The 22,087-nt window shown below is 46.0% G+C and overlaps 1 protein-coding gene across 1 annotated transcript in view; it reads left to right on the top strand.

The window, feature by feature from the left end:
- Window positions 1–15,125, top strand: part of LOC146186162 (uncharacterized) — a 28,538-nt gene extending 13,413 nt beyond the window's left edge. The window contains exons 2-3 of the mRNA XM_084605633.1: window positions 12,215–12,924; window positions 14,365–15,125. Coding sequence (XP_084461759.1) covers window positions 12,215–12,924; window positions 14,365–14,718 — 1,064 coding nt within the window. The 3' untranslated portion in view covers window positions 14,719–15,125. The remainder of the gene's footprint in view (window positions 1–12,214; window positions 12,925–14,364) is intronic.
- The last annotated feature ends 6,962 nt before the right edge of the window (window positions 15,126–22,087 follow it).

Below are 22,087 nucleotides of genomic sequence, written 5' to 3'. Positions count from 1 at the left end.
ATTGCAAATGAAGGAAAGCGTAGAAGGGGCGGCCGAAGGTTAGGTGGACGGATGTGGTTAAGAAGTACGCACGGGTCAAGTGGATGCATGCTAGCATAGGACCGGGATAATTTGAGGAATATGGGAGAGGTTTTCGCCCTGTAGTGGATATTGTCCGGCTGTTGTTGTTGATGATGATTATGATGCGTTACAGAAACTTCTATCTCCGATATTGCATGTATAAGTAAAGTAGCATGCGGTTAATAAAATTCCTTTGCAGAAACGCGAGGGTGGATCTCGACCAACTGTAGACCTAGTGAGACTGACTGACAGGCTTGAAGCTTTTGAAAGTCTTTTAATGCGAAAATCGAGCATTTATGCCGGCGTTGGGAAAGGAAAAGTCTTATTTGTCTAAATACATCGCGACGTCGTCATGAAGTTACTTGTAATGAGTTACTTAAAAGAAAAAAAGAGTTGAAGCGGTCGAATCGAGCCTCTAACCCTTTGGCTTAGCTGCCGTGATTTATTGATTAAGGCACTTGACTGCTGATCCTAAGGATGTGCGTTAGACACCGACCACGGCGATTGCTGTTCGATGCAGTTGAGGAGGAAGATGCCCGTATGCTGTGCCATGTCAGTGCCAGTTAAAGGACCCCTGGTAGTCGAAATTCCTAGAGCCCCCCGCACGGCGTCCCCATAGCCTGAGTCGTTTTGGGGCTTTCAATCTTAAAAACTAACCTAACGTCTGGGTCGCGAATGAGACACTTATCGACGGCATGGAAGTGCAACAGCGTCCGGCTTCTAATCTTACATAACCAGGCTGCACACCGCGAACCCGTAATACATAGTCTTGTCAGCATTGTGCTATTACTAAACTCAGGCGTAAACATTCGGGTAGGCAGGCACTCAGACAATAATGGCAGCCAGATGGTGAAACGTTCATTCGACTGGATTAAAAAAAAAAAAAAAAAAAGACAATGCGATGCGATGTCAACAAGCGTGGCAATGCCTGCGAAATTGTGTCACAGGGGACTCCCAATGGACTGCATAGGGGCCATTTACACCTATCGTGTCATGCATACTCTCTAGGGGAACTTAAGTGTCGCCCGAGCTTTTCTATCTCATTCCTTGCGCAAATGCCAAACAAATCGGGGACGATTGCCGGGTCCGGCTTACTTGCAGTGATAAATGAGGAATCAGCGTTTAAAATTTTCTCATTTACGTGTTAGCTATACAAAAGCCTTTACAAAAAAAAAAATAAATAAAATGGGACTGATCATTTATTTGCCATAGCGCACATCGCTTGGCTCCCCTCAGCTTTCACGACGACCGTTTTTAACCTCAAGACTGCGATTTCATTTTTGTTGCTCGCATTTTCCCATCCACATTCACTTAAGGTGGCCACCATCGATGAACAAGTGCGAGCTCACCGTGAAATTTTAAACTAGGCGCGCTTCCACCTGAGCTACCTACGGGCGAAGTGCTCCGTGTCGTTTTATTGGTACGTTGACGTTCTCCGACTAGGTTGTGAAAATTTAAAGGATAGCAATCTTTTCATCGTTTTAGAGCGCTCGAGCTTTAAAGATGCGTGAACGAAACAATGCACGAAATTATTTTGCACCATTATGGGGATACTTTGTTCAGGTAAAAATTATGTGGAGAACATTATACATAGTCAAGATTTAACGCGCTTGAATATTATATGCGCTCAAAGTGAACAGCTAACGGAATGGGCAACAAAATATACAACGGAAAGAAACTAGATAAATACTAAACGTTATTTGCGCAGGAAAGCACAGTGACGCGCGCAAAGGCAGCACCAGGCAAAAAGGAATATGTGCTCATCAGCAGAAAAGCGGTGGTCTAAAACCACATCCATGCTCAGTGGTTAGGACGCCGCGGTGAGGGGAGCACATGCACTTTGCGATGCCAGTGCAGAGTTAAGAAATTTAGGTGGCCGAAATTACCCGAAGCCCTCCTCTACCACACCCTCCCAGCTTGAGTAGCTTTCGGACTGCAAACCTCAGGGCGGAAAGCATTGAGCGGCGACCAATCGTTAAAAAAACAATGACGTTTCGGCCCCTTTCTGCGGGGGCCTTGTTCACTCATTACCGAAACCAAATCGCCGGAAGAGTTGCCTGTGGCTGGGCTTTAACGGTGAAATTCATGTTACACCCCTGCCCCGAAAATAAAAAAAGGCTAGAAATAGAGTAACAGGCGCAGATTAATAACGATCGACTTTACTTTACCTTTTCTTTTCTTCTTGCCAGCCTCGCCTCATTGTCGCTTGCACTTTAGCCACCAAGAAACTCAACACGCATTTTTCACGCCACGAAAAACCGTATCATAACCTGCTGTCGAGTGGGAGTGGTGTTAGGCACGTTCAAAGAATTTTTGGGATGATAACGAATGACTCGTCGTTAGCACCCCCTTTCTCAGTAGGTCCTGCCAGTGTAGCGTGGTTTGCCTTGCATTGACATATTACGCGTTGATACAAACTTCCTTCCGTGCCAACTGTACCCTCATTACATCCTTCGCATACCTGCCAACTTTGCCCGCCTTGTTTGCGGCGAACATTTCTAAACAGAAAAACATGCTTTAAGTGGTTATGCCCCAGCATTGTCCCTTCCCCTGTTCTTTCTCTCTCTCTCTCTTTCTCCTCTACCGCCTCTTACATCTTGTGACTACTTCTTATCACCTGAAGTTGTATGGATGGATCGCTGCGGCATGCAAGCTCTCTGAAGCCAGTGCTCTGGCCTCTCCTTGTCTTCTACATTCGGCTATCCGAAGGGCACGTGTTCGTATACGCAGCGCCCGCTACTCATAGTGCCCATCAATCGAGCCACCAAAACGGCGTGGCTTCGGGATGGAAATAGATGCGATGTCCCTGTCGTGTTTTTCCTGGTCCCCTTGCTTATGTTTTGTAGCGAGGGCTACATTGGCCACAGTCTCGCCATTCGCCGTGCCTCTCCGCTGCTTGTGCGTGCCTGTCCGAAGAGGAAGAAGTCATGGGAGGCTGTAGCTGGCGGCCTTATATCGTGCCTTACAGAATTACCTAAATGCTCTTGAATCCTGGCTAGATTATCTTTCCTTTACTCCAAATGCCAATAAATGCTCCATTCTGGTCTTTCCGGTCAATCAACCTGTTTTTATTTCCCTTTTGTACCATCTAGAGCCTTTTAGTTCAGGTGACAACTCCTAAGTACTTGGGCGTTTGCTATGATTCTTCAATGAGCTGGAGACCTCATACTGAACATATTAAGCACACAGGGGAGCGTGCCTTGGACCTGCTACGTCGCGTCAGCCACAGGAGATATGGAATGAGAAGACCTGCCTTTGCTATGATCTATAAACTTTATGTGCGCCCTATTATCGAATTCGGCTGCGTCTTGTTTACAGGCTGCGCTGCTCACAAACTTCGACCACTTCTCTTGATTGAACGGCAAGCATTGCGGCTTTGTCTGGGCCTTCCGAGTTTTGTGGCAATAAATGTCTTGTACTTTGAGGCTCCGGTACTTCCTTTGGATTCCCGTTTTTCAGCAACTTACGGTGCAGCCCATTCTAAAATTATATGATTCTTACCTATCGTGTTCACAAACATTTTTCATTAGGTCACCTAATTTATTTTTTCATACGCATTGGTCTCGCTATCAAAGACCGCAGATTGTATATGTGCAGTCGTTATTAACTCCGTTGTCAGTAGATGTGTGCTCTCTTTCACAAGCCGGTTCTCATCAGCCTCAAGGTAATTTAGTCCATGATGACATTTATCCCAATCATGCCAACTATTTGCCAGTGTCTACCTTGGTTTCCATTTTGAATGACCACCTGTAACATTTCCATTCGCATGTTGTAATTGCCACTGATGCTACACAGCGCGAGGAAAAAGCGGATGTTTGGATTTTTTCTTCTCAACTTGGATGGGCGTTTTCACTCCGCCTTCCCGATTATACTCCCATATTTATTGCGGAATTTTTGCTATTGTTTTAGCCATTCGAAGAGTTTGTTTAGATCACCGCAACGTTATTGCAGTGACGGACGCCCTCTCAGTTTGTACTGCCTTGACTTTTTGGACTGCATCTTCTTTGCGTCGCCAGTTTTATGACCTCGCACCGTGTCATATCCGCGAAGGTAGACTTGTGTGGGTTCCTGGTCAATTTGAAGTTTTAATGAACGAATCCGCGAATTTCCGCCCATCCGCTTCTTTGAATATAGACCTATTCGGTCTATAATTCCACACTTCTCTTTATGGGTGGCGGCGCGATTCAAACAATTTCTTTGTATGAAATCCTCAAATTCGGTCTTATTATCTTTTGACGACTTCCGGCACTTGAGGTATAAATGGATGCCTGGACAATGCCTTTCCCGACACTGCGAGGTGTGTTTGACAAATTTCAGGTGTAGGATTCTTCCCCTTAACTTTTACCTTCATAGATCTGGTTGTGCTCCTTCAGCCATGTGTTCATACTGCAATGAACCCGAGACGTTGGAACCTTTTTTTCCTACCTGTCGCCGTTTCGTCTCTCTCCGAAAACTTTTCCTTGAAATTCCTTGCAAACATTTATCTATATCCTTGACTGTTGCAAATTTACTTTCGTTTGGAGCTACTCAGCTGGGTTTTAGCAGCGGGACAGTACGCTCGGCGGTACACAAATTTGCTAATGCTTCTAGTCGGATTCCTTGCTAGGTGTACCGATTCCGCCGTTTCTCCTCTTCAGGTTCTTATTGAGTTGAAATTATTCATTTTTGTTTTCTGACCAGTAGGGCCTTTTTCTGTCATATTGCATATTTATATGTTATAGTTTTTTTTTTTTATTCTCATATCTAACAGCATAACTCCCTTAATACTGGTTTCATGTGGCCAATCTCCCTCGTGGGTATGTGCCATTATCTGAGGGTACAACAACAACAACGATATTGCCGAGCACTAATTGGACATGGGGCTTCCTGCCATTACGTTTGGCAGGAGCTGCCAAGTCGGACCTCTCCTTTCATGCGGGAGGGTGATACCACAATCAGCCTGCCAATACCCTAGCATTGACGTTATCGATTCGCTAGGCCACGCAGCCACGTTCATACGGCTCGGTTAAAGCGGGCTTTTGCTTGGTAGCTTACGCTATCGCGAAGGTGGAAGCGAAAACAGAGAGAACGAGGTGCCGTAGTAGAGGGCTTCGGATCACCACGCGATAGAAGCTATCCCTTCATCGCACTTTACTGGTCAAAAGAGCCGCCTATGACATAAATAAAGCTGAAACCACGTGCAGAAGCCATGTCTTTACTTTCAAGCCGAACCTAAGCGTAGCCATGCAGATTGCTCTCGCATAACTCCAGGTTTAGCCTCAAGCTAAACCACATCTAATTTTTCTACAGTAGCTGCGAAGAAAGATAGAAAAACACGTTAGTTTACTCCGCTTTTAACAAGAATCGCTATCCTCCTAAAGAAAGCTGGCGCGACATGCCTGCTCAGGAACAAGTACGCTGCCGCAAGCAATCCAGTCACCTGTTGTTCAAAACAGTGAGTGGATGGAGCACGCACATCCTCAGCAGGCATTTCAGACAAGTGGCTGTAGTGAAGAAACCTTTAGGATAACGAATGAATTGAGATGCGAAAGGTTCAAGTCTCAAGCTCATGGTGTAGTGACTGTGATTAAATAGCTTTCCTTCCCCGTACCCCCATCCCACGATTCTTTCGTGCTGATCACACTTACGCCCATTAATTATTTATTTCAAAATACTGCAGACCAATATTTTGGCTCATGCAGTAGGGACAATATAAGACATTTAAAAATTAACAGATAAAAATAAAAATTAAAAAAAAAAGTTCATGCGGTTACAATCAGTAACCAATAACAGAAAATACAGCACTGATTTACTCAAGACAATGCTCCTCTAAAGCTTTACTAAAATTGGAAGATTGGAAAATGGCCACCGCCCCGCCGGGGTGGTGCAGTGGTAAGACGCCCGACTACTGTGCCGGAGTTCCCGGGATCGAATCCCGGCCTCGGCGGCTGCGTTTCGATGGAGGCGAAACGAAGTGGCGTCCGTGTGCTGTGCGATGTCAGCGCACGTTAAAGATCCCCAGGTGGTCGAAATTACTCCGTAGCCCTCCACTACGGTTCCCCTTTCTCTCTATCCACTTTCACTCCCACCTTCATCCCTTCCCTTACGGCGCGGTTCAGGTGTCCACAGAGCAAGTGTGACAGATACTGCGCCTTTCCCTTCCCATGAACCAACCAACCAACCAAAATGGCCACAGGAAGACGATTCCAATCGGCAACGGTCCGCGGAGATATTAAATTCTAGGGGCACTTTCGACCCCTAAAGTGAGATGAGTCGAAATACTTAGTAGCGCGGTGGTCCGTAACCCTCCACTATGGGACCTCTGTCTCTCTTTCTCCTTTCGCTCTCGCCTTCCACCTTTTATTTGCGTCTCGGGTCAGGTGCCCACGAAAAAATTTGATTCAGCGCTTTTCCTTCATGTAAACAAATTTGAAACACCGCTGATGCCTACTGTACTGCGTTTGCTTAATTAATAATTGGTTCACTGGAAGGGAAAGGCGCGGTAACTATCTCACTCGTTTTCTGTGGACACCTGAACAGCGCCGTGAGGGGAGGGAGGAAGGTGGGAGTTAAAGTGGAAAGAGAGAAAGAGGAGCCATAGTGAAGGGCTACGGAGCAATTTCGACCACCTGGGGATCTTTAACATGCACTGACATCGCACAGCACACGGACGCCTCTTCGTTTCGCCTCCATCAAAACGCAGCCGCCGAGGTCGGGTTCGAACCCGGGAATTCCGGACAGTAGTCGGGTGTCTTACCACTGTGCCACCCCGGCGGGGCACTGCGTTTGCTTCTACAGGCTGTATGGTGCGGCTTTCGAGGAAGCGAGGCACCGCCAACGCTGGCCGCCGCACGGACCAATTGATCGGACGCCGGGCGGGATCAGCTTCGATTATGCATGAATTGTCTGGTGGCGTCATGACCAGTCGTGACGTCATGACTGGATGCAACGTCATTATGACGTCAGTTCTGATTATTAGGCATGATTTAATGTGACGTCACTATGGCGTCACATTTAATCGTGACGTCACGACCGATGATGTCACCATGTGATAGCGTTATAATTAGTCATCTCTGTCATTACTAATGATTAATTAGTGCTAGTAACGGATGGACGGACCCGATCGTGACCGCGAGCATGAGTCATAAAGGCTTTCGCCTTAAAACTGTGCTTGCAAGTGTCAGTCCTTACAAAAATGGGTTCGAGCAAGTGACTTCGTGAATGCTCTGTTCGGCGCGTCAACTTGGAAAATGCCGAGGTAAATATGTCATTCATATGGGCCGTCCATGTGAAATCATGCGTTATTGTAACTCTCATATATATTTAATGTGTAAATTCTTGAATTAAGTAGTTTAGCAGGCTCTAAGAGAAAGGACGAAAATGGGTTTTACGGAAGATTCGCAAAAGGACAGTATTTTTTTTAATTGCATATCCCAATATAAACACACCATTAAAGAACTGCTAAAGGTATATTTTGCAAAATTCAGTGATCATTTTGCTCTTTTATGCTGTTAAAAAGTATACACTCGTCAGAAAAAAGCTTTAAGGAGACGTTCTCGGGAAATGGAAACCGGCAGATCATTGATACAAACTAGGAATAGCAGCAGGCATATGACGCTCCATTGGGGTACACCTGACGTTACTGGGAGCTGGTTTTATTTTCAGCCATTAACCTCTACGTATTGCTTCCTATGTTTAAGGTAAGCAGGAATAGTCATCAAGGTAAGTAGGGACGCCAATACTTTCTCATTTCTAAATGAGTCTACTATGGGGAACTGTGTCAAATGCCTTGCAAAAGTCTAAAGTAATGACATCGACCTGCCCTGATTTGCCAAGAACAAGATGGATAGAATAGAATAGGATAGGATAGGATAGGATAGGATAGGATAGGATAGGATAGGATAGGATAGGATAGGATAGGATAGGATAGGATAGGATAGGATAGGATAGGATAGGATAGGATAGGATAGGATAGGATAGGATAGGATAGGATAAACTTTATTGCTCTACTTTAGAGATATTGCCGACAGAGTTCCCCCATCTTCTTTGCGTCGATGGCGTAGCTCTGTCTCACAGGGTTGGCACCACTGAGTTTTGCTGCTCGCTGGGCATGGATGATCAATCCTCGTTGGAGGATAGGGTTGCCGCTGGAGAGCATACTCTCCCACTGTTCCGCACTCAGATTTTCTAGTTTGTGCAGAGCTTCTAACGCATTCCTAAGTGAAGTGATATAGAGTGGGTATAGCACCGCACCATGGACAAACGTCATTTTATTGGTTCGGGAACATTTTACTTAAGATGTGTAAATTAGGGAAGGTTCCAGTTTGCAGCTTCCGCCAGTAGACTGCTTCCTGTTAATTTAAGAACAAGATGGAATTCACTAACTGCCGTAACTGACTGGGTCACAGTGGATCTGCGCTGTCTGAAGCCATGTTTAAAAGAGGATAAAATGTTATTATCAACAAGAAACGAGATAAGATAGTCAGAACCTATATGTTCTATTAGCTTACAAGAAGAAGTGATTGAAATTGATCGATAATTATATATAGCTAGCTTATCGCCTTTTTTTATGGATTGGTGCAACGTGGGCCATGCTCCAGTCTTCCGGTAAATTACCATAAAGTAAGGAAGCTTGAAAAATGTTTGTTGAGAACACGGATAACAGTGCCGCAAAATGTTTCAGGAAGGCATTGGAAAGCCTCTCGGCACCAGCGCGTTTTTAATCGGCGAGCTTTCGCAGCATAGACAGAACACTACAGAAACAGTTAGACCATAATCACGATCTTAGCATTGGATTCTAGCTATTGTTGCCTCCACCGCCCGAAATTAATTTGAACTTTACTAAACGGATCAGTTTTGTGACCTAGAAAATTCTAAAATTTTTGGGGTCGCTTCTGATGCATTGAGGGAGCGTTGTCTTAAAATAATAAGACTTTGCGAATTTTAACTTTGAGACAAGTTTCTGTTTTAGTACTTGAAACTTGTAAGGAAGGTATTTTTTTCTTCTTGCATCGTTTCAATGTGCGCTTGAGTTGAAGAATTTCTAGACTTATCCAAGTATTTTGACGGTTGATGTGAACCTTTCCAAGTAGAACAAAATGTTCAGTACAGTATTCTATTGCATCATTAAGTGATGCTGCAAGTGCTGTCTAACAGGGATTGTAAGGCGTCGATAATGGCATTTTCATCAACACGAACATAGTTCCTTATCATTCTAACTGGACGCATCTCGGAATAAACCGGCAAATCCCAATAGAAGTGTAAAATACGATGGTCCGAGATTCCAGGTTCAACCTCAAGTACTCCATTAAAAAAAAAAAAAAAAAAAAAAAAAAAAAAAAAAAAAAAGATTGGATAACAAAGACTATGTTTGGAACAGATGACTCTCTGGTGTATTCACGAACAATTTGCTTAAGGTTTAATGACAGCATCAGGTCTAAGATAATATCATATGATGCACACAGGCCATGCGACGGTTTATCCCAGTCGATAGCAGGCAAATTACAATCACCGGTAAGAAATAAATGCCGATTTCAGTAACAAATTAGACGATCGAAAAGACCAGATATAAAATAATATCCGCTGCATCAGGTGCGCGATACACTGCAAAAAGATAAAAAAGAAAAGTGAAAGCATGCGTTGTTAGACGCAAAAGCAAACTTTTATGCTGATGAATTTGATCAAGGAGCTCTACGTTGGCTTCCTGCATGGCAGTCACAGCAACGCCTCAGCCACGTGAGCCACGATCAAATCGGTATAGGTACGCAGCCCGGTGGCACAATTTCCTCGTAAAAAATAAAACTTTGCAACCATGTCTCGGCTATCACCAGTACGTGGGGGTCGTAAGTGAAGAGCAGTACCTCAAAGCTATCTATTTCGATATGGTTAAAACGATCTTAATAAGCGACGCACGGCCCCGTTTATTTAATACCCTTGTTACACGGACAGAGTTAAACGCGGTTACCGTAACCGCGATTACCGAACTGAACTGTAGTTATCTCAAATCGCGGTGCGTCGTTGTTACACAGCACTCCAGAATCCTCGGTTATAGGAGCTTTACTCGGTTATGGAAGCTAACGCCCCCTTAGGTAGAAAAGAATTTTTGGCGGAATGAAATGCCGTACGCAAATATGTGCGGTATTTAGACGATATTTGTTATAAAACATAATTTCGGTGAAAAGTATGTTTTGTGTCGCAAAAGTATTGCTTGGAAAATTTGTATCACGGGCGCGGATGCTGCCGTCGCGTTGCCGCCGTCCATGGACGCCGCCATCTTCTCGGTTAAAGACGCAAGCCGAGGTCGCCAAGCTCGGTTCACGATAACCGCGGTTAGTTGCGTAACCACGGTTTGGTCCGCCGTGTAACATGCGCTAACCACGGTATCGCGTAACCGCGGTTACGCTAACCTCGGTTAACTCTGACCGTGTAACAAGGGTGTAACAGAGTAACGTTTTTGTTGCACTGCGTCGTTAATCGGATCGATCGCATATCGTACGCTTACTGATATATACTTGGACATCGCGTATCTTGCATGATACTCGAAGGGACTTAACGCAGCCTTTTTTGTAGCGACCAACTTGCGCGGCTATTGAAGGGAAGCGCATAGACAGAGTGTGATGATTAATTGCTTTATCTTTTTTCTTTGAATTAATGTCTCATTTCCATAGTACGATGTTGCAAATAGGGCTGGAAAAAGAAGTATTTTTCAAGGCTGCCGGGCGGTTTTAGGGGCCCGATTCCTGCTGCCTGGACTTCAATCACTTGAACAGTGAAATTGTGAAATTCCGCTTGTGACCGTTCTGAAAGTATCATGGCATTCAGTGAGCCAGCATGACCGCAGAAAGTGGTCAGCGCGTTAATTTCCCTCGCCACTCAGTTTTTGTCATATCTTTTTCTATTTTCTTCTTTTTTTGAGCGGTCTGGCAGTGTGTGGACAGACTTGCCCCGCACAAGACGCAATGGGTGAGTTGTGTTTTATGCACACTCTTGAACTACGCCCTTGAGATGTATCATAGGTTTGTTGATTTACGAAAAACATGTCACATTCTTATAGCGCGGAAGCACTCATAGTCTGATTTGCATGTTTCTGTGCTTATCGAGAGAATATAGGGTAGTTAAAGCGACATAATTGATATATACCTTTTAGTCTCACTTACCTAGTTAAGAACTACCTAAAAGCCTTATTTGAGATAATTAAACGTGAACATACTTTGTTTATTTTTCTGTCGCTCCTAATGTATGCTTTGCAAATGGTTTGCATTTTTGACCCTATATTCTCTTTCCCTATCCGAAAATTATGCTCCTTGAAATTATTCAAGAAGAAACCGTTGGCGTGGTATTTACTAGGATTGACACGTCACAATCGCTCTTAGCCGCCAAATGCTATGCATAAGTTTACGAAGCTATAGGCATTTGTTTCTTGATTTACAGCTTCGGTTTGTTTTTGGGGATTTAGCGTCCGAAAGAAAAATTCAGGCTATGATAATAGATGCCGTAGTGGTGGGCTCCAGAAATCGACAGCATGGGGTCCGTTAATGTGCACTGACATCGCACAGCACACGGGAGCCTTGCTTTTCGACTCCGTCGAAAAGCGGCCGCCGAGGCCGGAATTCGTTCCCGCATCCTTGGGCACAGTAGTCGAGCGCCCTAATCACTCCACCACCACCGCGGGGCTAAGTTTCAATACTACAATGAAGGCATTAGCAGTACTACCAAAGTACTACACATTGTTTATTCAATACTGATTCTATTATTTAATGAGATTTAAGAATCATTCTCTTATGGGCCTTGAAGCATGAAACGCCCCGCCATGGTGGCGCAGTGGTTAGGAGGCTGGATCAAATCGCGGCCTGGCGACTGCTTTTCGATTGAACCGAAAAGCAAGGCGCTCGCATTCTCTGCGATATCAATGCACGTTATTAACCCGAATTGGTCGAAATTTTCTAAGCCCTCCCCTACCGCGTCTCTCGTAGCCTGAGTCGCTTTGGGACGTCAAATCCGATACGCAGAACCAAACCGAAATATGAGATGTTTCTTAGCTTTCAGGTTTTCATTCCGCGGACATAGAGCCAGATTCATCTTTTAAACCCATTCCTTACGCCTCACCATGTGCAGATAGGAAGGTGTCTTTTTACGCCGATAAGTCGTTTCACCACGTGATGCCTTGCGCGTGCAGAGTGGATTGAGCTGACGTTGCTCATCGGTGCCCTGTTGGACTCGGCTGGTCGCGTGCGCGGGGACAACTCGACGCAGGCCGTCATCGACAGCCCATTCTCGTGCACGGGCCGATCATACGGATTCTACGCCGACCCGGCGTACGGCTGCCGCGTCTTCCACATCTGCAACCCGCAGGTCATAGGCACCAAGACAGCTCAGCGCAAGTTCAGCTACTACTGCCCCGAAGAGAAGGTGTTCGACCAGCTCCACTTTGCCTGCGTGCCTGCGAACGCGACCAGCTGGGAAGCCTGTCAGCAGGCTGTCTTCCACTACGGCATCAACGAGGCTTTCACTCTTCGCGAAAGCGTGCTGGTGTCGCGGACCACGGAGGAAGCTTTCAGCTGCGACGGGCTTCCGGACGGACCTTACGCCGACGTGCGTTCGGGGTGCAGGTCATATTACGCGTGCACGCCCATGGGTGGCTCGGTTACCGCCTTCAAGATATCCTGCCCGGTACCGACTGTGTTCGACCAACGAACATCGGAGTGTCACTATCCCGACCTGGCGAAACCGTGCGAAGACTCCCATAAGTATTATATGGTTTCTACGGGGTCCGTTGACAAGACTGCCCGTAAGCCGACTCCCGTAATAAATCTATCCCCGAGGGGAGACCTCCACTTACCCGACATGCCGGAAAACTCGGTGTACCACAGCCCCGTCGGCAATAAGGTATGCAGCCATTGTTTCCTTTTTCGTTTGCAACAACGATGTTGCGCTACGATCCGCACAAGGGGGCATTAACAAACGCAAAGATCCGTTTTCCTGCTCCTGCCGTGATTTGTGCTTAAAACGAGATTACAACGTTTTCCTTCCTGCCAAGTACTACTATCCGGTATGAATCCCCATGCGTTGCCAACATGTATGCAAACGCAAGTTATCCAAACAAGCTAGTGAACACGATTCATTATAGTCTTAACATTACAGGTACGAGCAAGTGAAAAAAGAAAAACGCATTTCGCACATCCTGAGATAGAACAGTTCGCTAGCGACCAGTACAGTACTTCGCGCACACGCAGCACAAGCTTGCATCTAGTGGTGTTAGTACCAAGGCAATTCGCAAGCGTGACACTTCTTCTGAACAGAGCGTACAGCCGCTCAAAGATTTAATACGAATAATGGAAAGCGTGGCTTGGACTGCCGCCGGCGCCGCGAAGAGATAGTCGTCGGGTGCGAGATAATGCTCTCAGTGCGTTTACAGCGGCTGACGATAACTGGTGCGCAACTCGGTGGCTGCTTTTTCGACTGTACTCGAATACCGCGTAAATAGCGCGCTTGTAACGTAGGCGTTTCTTCGCATTTTGCTTGCTTCTGAGGCCTCGCACGCCCGGGCAATGCGTTGCAGTTTCCTAACCCCGGGAACCCGAATTGTCGCGCTAACCTGCCGCAGCTTGTTTGTTTACAGGTGTCGTGCAGTTACAGGTGTCGTTTACAGTTTTGTTTACAGGTGTCGTGCAGAGGGCATGTAACTGAATTAACTCCGACATCGATGAGTTAGACACAACTACGCGGTTTATCGGAAATATATATCGACCGCTCTCTATATACTGATAATAATGTGGTCGTTGCTTCTTCAGGCTCGATGCAGAGCAGCCGGTTATGTGCAGGAGTGACTTTTCACTAATAAGAACGGCCTAGCAGACGACACTCTCTCCGCCAGAAGAAATTGGTGGGCTCACCTTTGCCATCGCATGATTTCTCCTCTTCTTTGTATTCCGCTAGCGCAGAGCAGTGATGCTCATGTGATACGTTTAAAAAGTGCCCAACCGTTCTACGCAAACGGGAACTGCACTGTGTGCCGCCGTCTTGACCAATTGCCATGCGCGTGCAATCAATCCAAGACAAACCGCTATCGCATTGCCCTCATAGGGCGGGTTAAGTGTTCCAAACTTTTTGTAGCGTGCTACCACTAAGCCCCTCCCCCCCCCCTTTCCCTTCCTGAAGTGCCGATTTCTCCAATCTTTGCCTAAAGTCTAACCTTGAAACCCTAACTCCGAACCGAAAGCGAGATGAACAGCGACATGCTGGTGTGCGTACTTCGGATCTGGCAAATGAAGATAAATCGGCTGCAATTTTTTCTTTCTCTTAATGGACGCGTCTCTGCTGGACCAGCTGTTGTCCTCCGAGGTAGTGCTGGCGAGCCTGGGGCTGAAGACCTCCATGGCGCTGCACGCACCGACGGCGTCTAACGGGCGGCCCGTCCTGCAGCCGCCGACTTCTAGCTTCAACTGCGTCGACCGCCAGTACGGCTACTACGCGGATGTCGAGCTCGGCTGCGTCTACTTCCATGTGTGCACCGTGAGGGCCGGAAGCCGGGGGAAGCGGGAATTCGAGAGGCACACGTTTCGCTGCGAGGACGATATGCTGTTCGACCAGGAACAGTTCGAGTGCCGCCACCCGGACGAGGCGCTGCCGTGCGAGCGGGCCGAGGACTACTACGGCGACAATTCTCTTTGGAACGAATGACCAAAGAGTGCAGAGAAATAGTGATCTGCCCCTGCTGCACAGGCATTGGAACAGAAAAGTGAATACTGTTTTCCAAAAGAATTGAAAATAGATTCCTTTCATTCCATAATCTGAGAGTTTCAATCAATGATTGGACACGCCGGCTGTTGCCCCTCTTCAGATGGAAACACTATAACACATAGTGTAGCGACCGAAGAAAGAAAACTCGAATCTATTCTGACAATAGGTCGCCGCTCATTGAAGCAAGGTTCGAGTCAATATCTCCTATAGCGATCCTCAAGCTGCAGGCAGTGACGGTAGGCGCGGGGTGGAATAGGGGAGTGGGGCGTTTCCCAAAGGCATGGTTAAAGTCGGTCTGATTGAGCACGTGCTCTGTACAGTCAAGGAATGCCGTAAATATGGGGTAAGGGGAGAGAGAAAACACGTGAAGGTGCATACCACTCATAAATCAGATGAAACAAACAAAAAACAAACAGCTAGCTGAGTAAGTTTGTTCCTATATAGTATTTCACTGCTATTCCTGTTTTATTCCTATATCCCCGCGCAGCGCAATTAACCGGATAAAGTATACAGCGCTGACTCGCCCCGTGAATCTCAATTGGCTGACCACCCCATTACCGCTGAGGGCCAGATTTAGACACTTTCTCCTTAAAAGTTGCTTTCTTGTACCACCACCATGCGTAAAAAATACAATGCCTAAACAGCTGGGTGCTTCAACTAAAAAAAGAATGGAGCCTGGCTACAGCGTTATACATGTCCTATCTCAGATAACAGATGCTAGCACGGCAGGGACTGCTTAGTGCAAAGAACGTGCCGTGATAGGCATAAATCAAAGCTAGTTGGCAATAAAATGTGATAAAAAGGGCTCTGAAACGAATGTATCCGTGCATTCTCTCCAGCTCTGTCACAAAAAGAAAGCAAACGTTATCATGATTTTGACCAATATTGACGCGCGTCAGTTGTAGGTTAACATTTCTGCTTCCTACGCATGACATGCATGCATTTATTTTGCAACCGGGGCTGTCAGCCGACTGGTTAGCCAATAAACATTTCAGCTGAAATAACTGAATGCTCTTTCGTGTATTCTCGTCAACTTCAACATATGATGCGAATGACAGTTGATCAGTACTATCGATCGAACACTGTGCCATCAGGTCACTATGTGGTGCAACGGCAACACCATTTTTGCTCTCACGTCCTTTCATAAACGCTGGCATATCGCTACCCAATTTAAACAGGGAGTGGGCCGGCTGAAGCACACTTTGTGGTATACATTTTATTGATATCTATCCATTTTCTGAGCTTTTGTCGAGCATCAGTAACTTTGTGTCAGGTTATGCCATGCTCTTACTAGCACGACATCATATATATTTGGCCTGCCTCATGTTTCCATGCTTTTACCGCATTCACGATGAGGCACATCGATATCCAAAACTTGTATTCATTGTGCTTTAAGTATTATTTCGGACTTCATAATTTTGCATCTCCCGTTAATGAGATCATTCAAAGCTGGCGAACGCGTATGTGAAGCGTAGCCAGTGGAGCTTTACGCGAACATTTTTGTTTTCTTTTGTGGTGTTCTGGCTGTACACTATGGATCAACAAGGCGCTTTTTCGAGGGACGAAAGGAGAACAGCACATACACGCACGAGTTTATGTTGTCCTTCTTTATGTCATCAGGGCAGCACATATATAACTACGGTGCTTAAACAAGGAGCTTTGTCTTTGGCATTTCCGTCAGGCAACCGCTCAGAACCTCAGCCCTTGGTCAGGTCGTCGATCGCGGTCGTCGTGGGTCCCTTTATATGCGAGGTTTAAATGTAAACACATCTATAGACTGATATTTAGGTGCGCGTTAAAAAGGCTAGGCTAACAGATGGGTGCAATGGCTCTTCCTGTGATGGAGCGCCGTGCACGCGGTCTTGCATACTAGCGACAGTATCTCCATAGCGTTCTTGTGTGAACAGATTTGCAAGTTGAATCATAGAGGTCGGTATAGGTCACCTATACTCCATGTTCTCTTCTGCAAGACTTTCCGGACGCAATGATCCCGTACACAGTGTTCCTTCCGAGGAGGGCGTGCGCAGGCGGTGTACTTTGTACACGGCCTACTGTGCGTCCTCACCGCTGTTTATGGAATTTTGAATAAATTTGGAATAAGGCAACTGAAACGTAAAATAAATGATAAGAGGATGTTTTCACGACAAAAATGCTTGAGCATTTCTGCCGCGAAAACATCCTCTCAAGCCTAGGCCGCCGCCGGAAGCCAACTTATTCCGGCCGACGCCTAGGGGGGAGATAGACGAATAAAGGGAGAGCTGGGTCTCGCCCGATCATCGTATACTCTCTGACGGGTGCAAATAAAGTGCTTTCTCTTTATTTCTTAAGTACTTTTATAGCTCGCAATCAGAAGGAAAACAGCGTAAATTTGTTGCACGCACTGAGAGCTCATCATTTTTCTACAATCTGTAATCCCCCGCAGGGGTGGCGCAGTGTTTACAGCGCTCTACTACTGTTGCCAAGGACGCGGGATCGAATCCCGGCCTCGGCGGCCGCTTTTCGATGAAGGCGAAAAGCAAGGCGCCTGTGTGCTGTGTAATGTCAGTGCACGTTAAAGAACCCCAGGTGGTCGGAATTTCCGGACTCCTCCACTGCGGCATCTTTCATAGCCTGAGCCGCTTTGGGACGTTAAACCCTACAAACCAAACCAAACCAAACAATCTGTAATGTTCGCACGCGACGAAGAGCATTGACTCTGAATGCTGCTACGCGTGAAGCTCAGTATCAGCCTAATGCAGGAATCGGTAAAGGTCGGAATTCACTCCTGTATCAAATGTATAACTGCCAAAAATTGCGAGCTCCTGTGAAATCGCTGAATTTGATATCAAAAGTTGCGATTATCTGAAGCTGCAGTATTTATTTCATGTATTTTTGCACGGGCGGGGTTATTTTCTAGCTTTTGTACTCGTACCCCATGACGTCACCTCTAGGCCGAAGGCGCTGGTGACGTCACGCGTTTCCGAGCAGCGTACTCCTGTAGCGCAGTGGTGGCATCGGTTCTGCTGCCGCGCCTAGGGGCGAAAAATGGGCGGCATGAAAACGTGCAACAAAATCGGCAGTGAAAGCATGAGAATTGTTGACGAGGTTGTTTTTTATCAGATATCAAGATGATCGGGGAGTGTATATCATACAGTAAAGATTTCATAGCATTATCAAGAGATGAATAGTAGAAAGAGGTGGGACAGACGGACATTTTGGCCGGGCGTTTACGCACCCAGCTATGCATATTGTGCAGGATGTGCACATTGTATAATCCAACATTGCATGCCCCGTCAAGTTTTGTTAAGGCGTTAAACATTTCCTTTCTCGAGGCACCATCGTAATTCAGCGATTAATCCTTCCAAAATATAGCCGGGATGGGGAGGGGTGGGGGGAGGGGGGATGAGAGAGAATAATTGAACTAGGGGTCTGACATGATGTAAGCAGTACCAACAATGGAGTGACTGCTAGAAACCTAAAAGTCGGCACTTCATTAGCATTACCAAACATATACAGCAGTTTGGTTACTGCGGCATGATTAGTATGTCTTGTCACTGTTGTGTACGTGACTCCCATGACGGAATATTGCACGCAGTTCTCCTCGGCACGAACCTCGTTAAAATTGTTGTCGGTGGTTCCCAAACACTGCCGCCAATGCTGCATTTAGGTCATCATGGTTCTGAGTAAAGAAATTCTCCACTCATTTTTCAATATATTTGCGCATTCTGACATGAAAACTGTAGAGCTCGTGCATTTATTTCCCTGCCACTTCACGTATGCATATGAGCTTCCTGTGAGCTGTTCCGTTTTTATACTGCGAATTCGCAATGAGGGATCAGAGCGCGTTGCACATTCCATCCTAGATGGCACTCCCTTGGAATTCGTTTGAATGAATACAAATGCTTATTGATTGATTGTTTGGTTGATTGATTGATTGATTGATTGATTAACTTTTTGGGGGAAATTGGCGGTTAGGGTTAGTGGATTATTAAAGAGCAATGGTCGGCAGTCTTTGGTCCAGGACTCCGTTGGCCTCAGCAGCGGCTCTGGCTCGCTGCACCAGCATGAGCTCATGCTGAGCGTCCGAGTCGATTAGCAATGTGAAATTCCAACTTGAACGTGTGAGAATTACACCGGTGATTTTTCGCTCACAGCGACACCGACACCACATTTTCTGGGCAGCGGTGCCTTCAACGCAGGCGCGTAAAAAAAAAAAAATATCATATTTTTATTACATATATCACCAAAGCTTAACAGCTCTGGGCATCGATTTGAGACGACTCGTTTTACACTGGAAAAGAGGGAGACGGTCTACATTTATTTAAATGCTTGAGATCCCTAGGAGGGAAATATTCATAAATTTCATTTAACGAAGACTATTCGATGCCTTTCGGAGTTGGCATTTTTTATATCGATAGTGCTCGTGCCTGTATGCGTCTCTGCCTCTTCCCTATTTTTTTTTTCTTTTTTGTATCGTAAACAGGAATAAGTACCAACTAGAAAGCGCAAGCATGCCTTCAAATGGCATTCAACCAAAGGGTGTACTCAGGATCTCATAGATGGCAGCACCATGGCACCTGTCTATTGCTCGCCAAGACTTGGCGGCCGATCCCTGCCTCTAAACTGATGGCGCGACTAAGATTAAGTCAATACCAAGTGCGACAACGATGATGAAGTTTATTGTTCCATGGCTGTAGCCTTTTGACAACGAAGTGATTGCTGAGGTTTTCACTTGCTCTTCCATCTCGATCGTAATCATTAGAGAGTCCAATTGCAGCCGCCGTAGATATTTTTTGCTCCCAAAGTACTTTTTCAGCCGTCAGTGGGGCTCACGAAAGGATATTGATATGTTCCCCATCTCACTGACGGCGAAGCGTTGACGTAGCTGTGCGTCCGACATATCAGTTCCACTTGGAGCTATGGACTCGGCGACTGGGTGTCGCACCGTACTCCTTGCGCTGCTCACCCTGAAGAAAACTTTTGTTCCTCTTTTGCTGCTCTTACTTTTGGGTAAACTATAGCTCAGAGCATTATAGGATAATTCCTTACGGAGTGCTGCTCAGTAAAGGGGTTAATACCGCCCCAACAGCGCTTAGTGTTTCCGCGCAAAAGGAAAAAGTCTAGGGGACTTGATGGAACGTAGATTGACAAAATACCGATCTCGTTCGTCCAAGGTTGTTCCCAATATATGCACCTTACCGAATCCATAATGTTCCCTGGAGAAGCACCTGCTCAGGAGCCCAATCGTGACACCACCGGGACACCATGTAGATTTTTGCACTCTCTGCTGTTGGTGACCCAATAAATTAATGAAATCGGAATGACTCACTGGTTGTACCACTGCGGCTCATTTCCTAACCGAACGCGCAACTGTCTAGCCCGAGACCCGTAACACGAACATAGCGTAGAAATGCGAGACGACAGCTCGGCCCACCACCAGCTGCGGCTCAAGGTTGTTTGAGCATCAGCGCAGGGGTAAACAAGGCTGCCGATGGCTTGGCACTCGTCCTCGTCGTTCGCTCCTTATTGTGACAGCGCTAAACATCCCGCTCTCCAGCAAATCCGGTATTGGCATTATCGGCGTTGTGAGTGAAAAATCATTGGCATGTCTCTGGAAGCCAGTTGCGAAACACTACCAGTTGCGAAACTCGAGTGCTTACAAATTGGCGCGCCATCTGAAAGTGGTCAATGGAAGCTTTTTGGTCTCGTCGTCTTTGCCTTTTGAAAATCAGATTTTCCTGTCTTCTTTTCCATCTCAATTAACTATATGGCTGTTATATTTGAGCACTTTTTCTACTGCAAGCATTCAACTCATTTTATTTTCCACGGTGCACTTATCAACAATCTCAAATTTTTCAACATAGACGCAGTTTCATTTAATGGCCGCGGGCGCCATCACTATTCGTTTACTACCTAATTTTGATCAATCAAAACCGCCGTTTTTTGATGTCTGGGCCCTATGTCAAGTTTCGCAACTGGTAGTATGAAGAACTCTGTCTAGAAGGTCGTAGTTGGCAGGCGACATCTCCGGGAACTGATTGGCCGGCGTGTTATGTGACGTCAGCGGGTTGTGTGAAATAGGATTGTCAGTGGGAGACCCAGGACGGAGTCATTAACACTTCTGAGCCATAAACGTAAAAGCGGAGCTTAACTCTCCCATATTTTTTTTCCGTGCTCATTAGCAAAGCGGGATGGTGTGTACTGACATTCGCGCCAGAGTGCATGCCGTGATGTGACACGCTAAACCGTGCTTTTTGAACACAACTCTGCTGCTAATTTTCCAACCCAAACGTGTACAATAGACGGAGAGCGGTATTATGCTCATTTAGTGACCCTTCTTAAGAGCTTCCTGTCACTCTCGATGGTTACTGCAGCTGCACATCCTTGCACTTGCGAGGTGCACTAATATAAGTGCTGGCGGACAACGAAATTCAAGCAATCACGTTGACTACTCGGCTAGTTAGCTAGATACTACTATTTAGCTTTCTATCATCACAGATATGTACCTAGCTGCGTTTACATATTGAATCTGGTCAGTAGTAATAGCCAGACAAGTTGTAAGAATATAGACAAAGTAATTACGTAAACTTCTATACTTCAAGAATTTTGCACATTTATTCCTCAATCTGGAAATTGTTCAGGGATGCCCATGATCAAAACCCTTCATACTGTGAAGCACGTGCCTCGTGTTCTTTTATGCCACGCCTCGGTCGGAGATCAGCCCGCTCGCGATTTTCAAATTCGATCGCAAATGGAGAAAATTGGTCGAGCCTCAGTGTGGAGAGTAACTACGTTTTAAAATAAAGAAAAGACTGAAATATAACATGGCTAAAACTAGTATAGTAATATGTGAAGGCATTAGTTTGGCTCAGTTCATTTTGGTAGATGGTGGACACGAAAGGACGCAGGCTCTCTCTCCGTTACAACGCACAATGCATTCAGTCGGCTCAGCAGGGAAGCTTATTCGGTCAAACCCCGTGACAAATGCATCACTGCTGACGCCACGCACTTGTAAGCAAGCACAAAGACAAGTAAGTTTAAGGGAGGTTAAGTTAGATTTCTTACAAACTCCCCCTCCCCTCTCTCTTCTTGATGTTATTGCAGTTTCGCAATATATCACGTCTTCAGCGAGAGGGGGTTCGTTTTGGTGTGACACACTATTGAAGGATGATCAGGATGCCCTCAGTTATTGGTGCAAATGTAAAGATGAATTTATTGCACTATATACCGTCTCACACTACGACTAGGTCAGTCGCTACCATACAGAATGATCGGGAACGTCAGGCCACAGTTCGTCCGCTGCGAGAACACGTTCTGCCTGACCGACTTA

The sequence above is a fragment of the Amblyomma maculatum genome, chromosome 6, assembly GCF_055883805.1.
Source record: "Amblyomma maculatum isolate TAMU_Amacu chromosome 6, ASM5588380v1, whole genome shotgun sequence".
Lineage (NCBI taxonomy): Eukaryota > Metazoa > Arthropoda > Arachnida > Ixodida > Ixodidae > Amblyomma > Amblyomma maculatum.
This window is presented reverse-complemented; position numbering and strand designations above follow the sequence as displayed.